This window comes from Rutidosis leptorrhynchoides, chromosome 7, assembly GCF_046630445.1.
Source record: "Rutidosis leptorrhynchoides isolate AG116_Rl617_1_P2 chromosome 7, CSIRO_AGI_Rlap_v1, whole genome shotgun sequence".
Lineage (NCBI taxonomy): Eukaryota > Viridiplantae > Streptophyta > Magnoliopsida > Asterales > Asteraceae > Rutidosis > Rutidosis leptorrhynchoides.
In genome coordinates this window covers 355,859,157-355,865,562 of record NC_092339.1, presented here as the reverse complement: position 1 = coordinate 355,865,562, position 6,406 = coordinate 355,859,157, and the positions used below count along the sequence as shown (strand labels likewise).

Below are 6,406 nucleotides of genomic sequence, written 5' to 3'. Positions count from 1 at the left end.
ATCGGACACGATGGGCGGGGTATTTATATCTACGAATAATCGTTCATTTAACCGGACACGGGAATGGATTAATAGCCACTAGAATAATTAAAACAGGGGTGAAATTACATTCAAGGGTAATTGGTGTAATTGTTAACAAAGTAGTAAAACCTTGGTTTACACGCAGTCGATAACCTGGTGTATTCATTAAACAAAGTATTAAAACCTTGTTACAATTCGAATCCCCAATTAGTTGGAATATTTAACTTCGGGTATAATAATAATTTGACGAGGACACTCGCACTTTATATTTATGACTGATGGACTGTTATGGACAAAAACCAGACGGACATATTAAATAATCCAGGACAAAGGACAATTAACCCATGGGCATAAAACTAAAATCAACACGTCAAACATCATGATTACGGAAGTTTAAATAAGTATAATTCTTTTATTTCATATTTAATTTCCTTTATTTTATATTTAATTGCACTTCTAATTATCGCACTTTTATTTATTGTTATTTAATCGCACTTTTAATTATCGTACTTTTTAATTATCGCAATTTTATTTTATCGCACTTTTATTATTCGCAATTTCATTATCGTTATTTACTTTACGCTTTAATTTAAGTCTTGTATTTATTTTTAATATTTTACATTTGGTTTTAACTGCGACTAAAGTTTTAAAATCGACAAACCGGTCATTAAACGGTAAAAACCCCCCTTTATAATAATAATATTACTTATATATATATTTGTATTTTTATAAAAGTAAACTAATATAGCGTTAAGCTTTGTTTAAAGATTTCTCTGTGGAACGAACCGGACTTACTAAAAACTACACTACTTTACGATTAGGTACACTGCCTATAAGTGTTGTAGCAAGGTTTAAGTATATCCATTCTATAAATAAATAAATATCTTGTATAAAATTGTATCGTATTTAATAGTTTTTCCTAGTAAAATATAAACTATTTCGTATCCCTTAGCTTTGACATCAGTGTGCCTCTGGAACCAGAACTTGATTACATTTATGGATTAAAATCTGATTGGAAAATTTCCTAAGTGTTTAGTTTTTGGTTGAGCATGTTGCTCTAGTTGCTTTGATTTTTTGTGGAAGCTTGGTTGTTTGTGAGGTTATAGGGCATGTCCTATAATTCTGCGCTTATCATTGTACCGTTTTTATAATCAATATATTCACCGGGTAAAACCCATTTACCTAAAAAAAAGTTTAAGGCACGAAACCGGAAGATTAATCGATGAAGATGGCGATTTGTTGATGGTGGTGTTGGGGCGGCTGATTGGTAGTGATGGTGTTACTGTTAATGCTTTGCTTTCTTTTGGAGGCTAGAGAGAAATACATAAGAAATTTTGGTGAAATGAGAATAAGAGATTGTGGATTAGGGTTTTTAAAAAGAAAAATAATAGTGGACTTGGTGTACCTTAGATTTAGGCTGACCAAAGGGGAGTCCTTAATGGGATTCCCTTATTTTTTAATAAAACGACACTAAATAAAAAGTCTAAAAATCGCCAGTAGGGTACATATTTTAAGGTTGTAGTTTAGGGTTTTGTGTTTAACGTTTATGAATTATGGTTTATCATTTAGGGTTTATTAACCATTTGGGTATAGGTTTTAACGTTTTGGGTTTAGGTTACTTTTATGGTTTGACGTTTAAGATTTAGGATTTAGAGTTTGGCGTCTAGGGTTTAATGAAATGGATAATATGAAAGTTTTATTACTTACGTAATTTAGTTGGACATGGGGGGTGTGTGAGAGAGAAAGTGAGGAGAAAGAGAGAGGTATGCAAGCTTCAAGGCGGGTTTCGATTTCAAGCAAGATCAATACAACGGTAGATTCAACGACAACGATTTTCCTAGACTAATCAAGAACCAATGGACCTCGTTCATGTTTTTCAACTACCCCGATAGTTGGAACATGGAGAACCTTTGGCGTATTTTCAAATCTCATGGCAACTTTAAGGATATCTATATGGCAAAGAAATGCCTCAAAAGTGGTCAGCGTTTTGCATTTGCCCGTTTCGGTGATGTTACCAGCGTTAACAGGCTACTCACATCACTGGAAACTATCAAATTTGATGGTTATCCGATTAGGGTTTTTAGAGCCTTTGATAGATCTGGCCCTAACAATGTTCGTAAGCATGCTCCAGGCAATACCAGTGGGTACAACAATGGCCAATTTGGTGATCAACGTAAAAAAACCAATTGATTCAATTCTTACACTGATGGTAGGGGGTTCAAGGAAGTGGCAGCTTCACCAACTAAAGACTTAAGGTACGATATCAACTACAAGAAAGAAGATTTGAGAACAAAGCTAGATAACAGAAGGCAAAAGAAAGTGGGTCCGAAAGTTGTAGAAGAGGAGAAAGATGTTAGATTAGTAGACATTAAGAAGGATAGATGTTCTAGTAATGATTTCATGGATTGTTGTATCATTGCCCACGTTAAATGCATTGATCTCATCAATCAATTTGAAACATTATGTAGAGCAGAAGGTCTTAATGATTTTTCTATCAAGTATTTGGGTGGACTCGACATTCTAATGTAGTGCAAATCGAAAATAATGGTGAATAACATTCTAAACATGGAAGGCCATTGCATTTACAAATGGTGTAGTAGCATCGAAAGGCTTAAATTAAACTATTGGACAACTGGTGGTAGATATGTTTGGGTCGATATCAAGGGTGTTCCAGTCACTTGTTGGAATGAAGATGTTTTTACAGAAATTGCAGGAAAGTGGGGTAGGGTGATCCAACTTGAAAATTGCTCAATCACATCAAAAAACCAAAATTTATTATCTGGGCAAGCATTAATCCATGTTATGGATCTTGGTCATATCTATGGTTCAGCAAATATTGTGGTGGATAACCTTCTCTTAATCTATGTTTCGGTTATTGAAATTCACGATCGTGGAATTCAACTGGATATCGAATCACCTAAGTCAGAATGGGTCGATGATGTTGGTGTTAATGATGAAGAGGGTGTTGATAATCATGATGTTAATAACGAATCTGATGATGACTGCGTAGATGATACTTTTGATTCTTCTGATGATGAGTCCCCAATTATCCGTGATGAGATGCGTGATGATCGTTTTCCTAAAGTTTTTGATGGTGAGCAGCAGTTTCCGGCCAGCCCTAACCGGAATATTGATGAAGTATTGGAAGATGAAGAATCCGATTGTAATAATGGTGGTTCAAAGTCCAATGAAATCAATGATGTAGAAAGAGACAGTGAAGATTGTGAAAAGAATCGAGGTAACGATTGTGTTTCCCCAAGAAGCAATAACGGCTGTGAAAAAAACTTTTCCTCTCCTACCAATACACGTGCTTTTCTTGGAAGTGATAACAGTATCGAATGTGTCAATGAAACGTGTTTTGAATGCAAGGTTGGGCCGGCCCAGGATGATGTTAGCAAATTCAGCCCAATACGTTCATGTAGACTGAACTTAGTGAATCCTCTTACACCTTTCTGCAGCCCACCATTAATTAATAGTCCTATTGGGCCTGTAGAAGAAGAGGCCAAGTCAGATGCTAATACTCCTATTAAGCCCACATCCAATTGCTCATCTGGGCCTGTCCCAACAAACAACTCACGAGAAAAGATTAATCAACCCAGTGCCGGCCATTCAACTCAAGGAAATAGAAGTCAGAAGCAAGGGATTTCGACTCCCACTATTACCAGACAAAACGTTGGTACCCCAATTAATTGTGGTAATGTAAAGCCAAAAAAAAAAAAAATCGGTGAAGCACACGGTGGATCGTAGCAATTCCAAAGTTCCTAAACGACAAAAGTCAATCAAAAGGGATTGTTGTTTTTCAAAGCTTCGCAATTGGAAGACTTCCTCCAGAATAATGAATTTGAAGAATGCGGCCAGAAGAGAAGTTCCAAACAGTGGTCCTATTAAATCGACATGCTCTGATTGTGCAAACAACCCGAGGCCATCACGTACTAGGAACTCCTCATCAATTAATAGGCAAGTTTCTAACTCGAGTTCCTCTAGTTTTTCTATTTCAAATAATGGTTTGAAGGAGTTTGGTGATCAATTGGGACTTAAATGGGTGGAGAAATCCATTCATTAATTTTCCCTTCCCCTTATTCGTTATAGTCATATGTTTTATGAAATTCTTGTCACTAAATATTAGGGGTTTCGGGGTTGGTAAAGAAAGTAAGTTTGGTTGGCTAAAAAACATGTGTCGTGTTGAAAAACCCAATATTATGTTACTCCAGGAAACGAAATTACATACTGTCGATTTACAATGGATTTGTGGGTTGTGGGGAAATCAAGATTGTAATTTTTTGCAAAAAGAAATGGTGGGGAAATCGGGGGGTCAATTGATCATTTGGGATACTTCTTATTTTGATGTTTCTGACTCATTTGTCTCCAATTTTTTTGTTGGTGTTCGTGGTATGTGGAAGAGTACGGGAGCAAAGTTTAACCTTGTTAATGTCTATGGTCCGCACGATGATCAAAATAAGCAATTATTTTGGAATCAATTACACACCTTGATCTCAAATGCTCCTAATGACGCGTGGGTGATTAGTGGGGACTTTAATGAAGTTAGATCCGATGAAGAAAGACTCAATTGTCAATTCATTGAAAGTAGGGCAAAAATGTTTAATGACTTCATCAATAACACAAAACTAATCGATATTCCGTTAGGCGGAAGAATTTTCACTCGAGTTAGTGATGATGACACCAAATTTAGCAAGTTAGACCGATTCATTGTTAATGATTGTTTTCATGGTTTGTGGAATTGTCTTTCGGTGGTTGCTCTTGATCGAGGAAAGTCGGACCATTGCCCCATAATTTTAAAAGATGATATTAAGAATTTTGGTCCTAAACCGATAAAAGTCTTTGATGAATGGTTAGAAATGGAAGATGTCGATAATGTCATTAAATAAGCATGCGTCGAAAATGGTGGTGGTGGGAATCGTAAGGATTGTTGTCTTAGAAACAAAATGAAAAGAACCAAACTCGCTTTAAAAACAAAAAGTACACAAAAGTTTGGCAATCTTTAGAGTGAAATTGAAGTTTTGAAAACCACCTCGAACACACTTGAACTAAAAGCCGAAAGAGGTCTCCTACATGATGTGGAAAGAAAACAATGGCTTGATGCAAGAAATGAATGGTTCCGTAAAGAGAAAATCAAAGTCAATATGTTAAAGCAAAAAGCTCGGGTGCGGTGGGTCCTTGAGGGGGATGAAAATACTCGTTACTTCCACTCGATTATTAAAAGAGGATACAATAAAAATAATATTAGGGGCCTTACAATTAACGGGGTATGGTGTGAAGATCCGAATGACATTAAAGAGGCGGTGTTTCATCATTTCAAGAGTCGTTTTGAAGAACAACCGGGCTTTAGACCTAGTCTCATTGACCCCACATATCCTATGTTGTCATCCAATGAGGCTATTAGTGTTGAAGCTCCCATTAGTTAACCGGAAGTACTTGAAGCGATTCATGATTGTGGAAGTTCGAAAGCTCCGGGTCCCGATGGATTTAATTTAAGATTTTTTAAGAAGTTTTGGGATATTATTAAAGTAGAAGTGCTTGAGGCTATCACTTGGTTTTGGGAAAAGGGGGAGTTCTCGAAGGGGTGCAACGCATCTTTTGTTACTTTAATTCCAAAAAAAAAGTGATCCGATCACTCTTGGTGACTATCTACCTATTAGTCTTATAGGAAGCTTTTACAAAATTGTTGCAAAAATCCTTTCCAATAGACTAAGAAAAGTTATTCCAATGTTAATCGGTTCGGAGCAAAGTGCCTTCCTTAGAGAAAGATACATTCTTGATGGTGTCTTAGTTGCAAACGAGTCCATTGATTATTTGCGAGATCATAAGAAAAGAAGCCTAGTTTTCAAGGTTGACTTCGAAAAAGCTTTTGATAGTTTGAATTGGGAATTCCTTATGGAAGTCATGTCTTGCATGGGTTTTGGAAATAAATGGTGTAAGTGGATTCTAGCTTGCTTAAAATCGGCTACCATCTCTATCCTTATCAATGGATTGCCCACACAAGAATTTAATATTGGTAGAGGTGTAAGGCAAGACGACCCTCTTTCTCCTTTCCTTTTCATTCTAGCCGCGAAAGGTCTCAATATTCTCACTAAAGCCGCGGTTGATCATGGATTATTTAAAGGTGTCGAGATCGGTAATGATAAAATAGTTATTTCACACTTGCAATATGCGGACGATACAATGTTTTTTGGTGAATGGTCCAATTAAAATGCTCGTAATCTTATCAATATTCTTAAATGTTTTGAGTTAGCTTCCGGCTTGAAAGTAAATTTCCATAAAAGTTGTCTTTACGGGGGTGGTGTTAGTTCGGATGAGATCGAGGCTTTAGCTAATCGTATGAGATGCCAAGCCGGTAAATTTCCTTTTACCTACCTTGGCCTTCCAA

At 36.4% G+C, this 6,406-nt stretch overlaps 1 protein-coding gene across 1 annotated transcript; it reads left to right on the top strand.

Annotated features, from left to right (window-relative positions):
* The first annotated feature begins 3,856 nt into the window (after nucleotides 1-3,856).
* LOC139860433 (uncharacterized) lies at nucleotides 3,857-5,444 on the top strand. The gene is made up of 3 exons (XM_071849193.1): nucleotides 3,857-3,978; nucleotides 4,148-4,895; nucleotides 5,025-5,444. Exons 1-3 carry the CDS (start codon nucleotides 3,857-3,859, stop codon nucleotides 5,442-5,444), a joined length of 1,290 nt encoding a protein of 429 aa, XP_071705294.1.
* Nucleotides 5,445-6,406: the final 962 nt, after the last annotated feature.

Bases quoted from the DNA above. Each gene is read 5' to 3' on its own strand.
- LOC139860433 (XM_071849193.1), top strand. From the start codon at position 3,857: ATGAATTTGAAGAATGCGGCCAGAAGAGAAGTTCCAAACAGTGGTCCT. The intron at 3,979-4,147 runs GCAAGTTTCTAA...ACTAAATATTAG, and splicing joins AACTCCTCATCAATTAATAG to GGGTTTCGGGGTTGGTAAAG. The intron at 4,896-5,024 runs GTCATTAAATAA...GGCAATCTTTAG, and splicing joins AAATGGAAGATGTCGATAAT to AGTGAAATTGAAGTTTTGAA.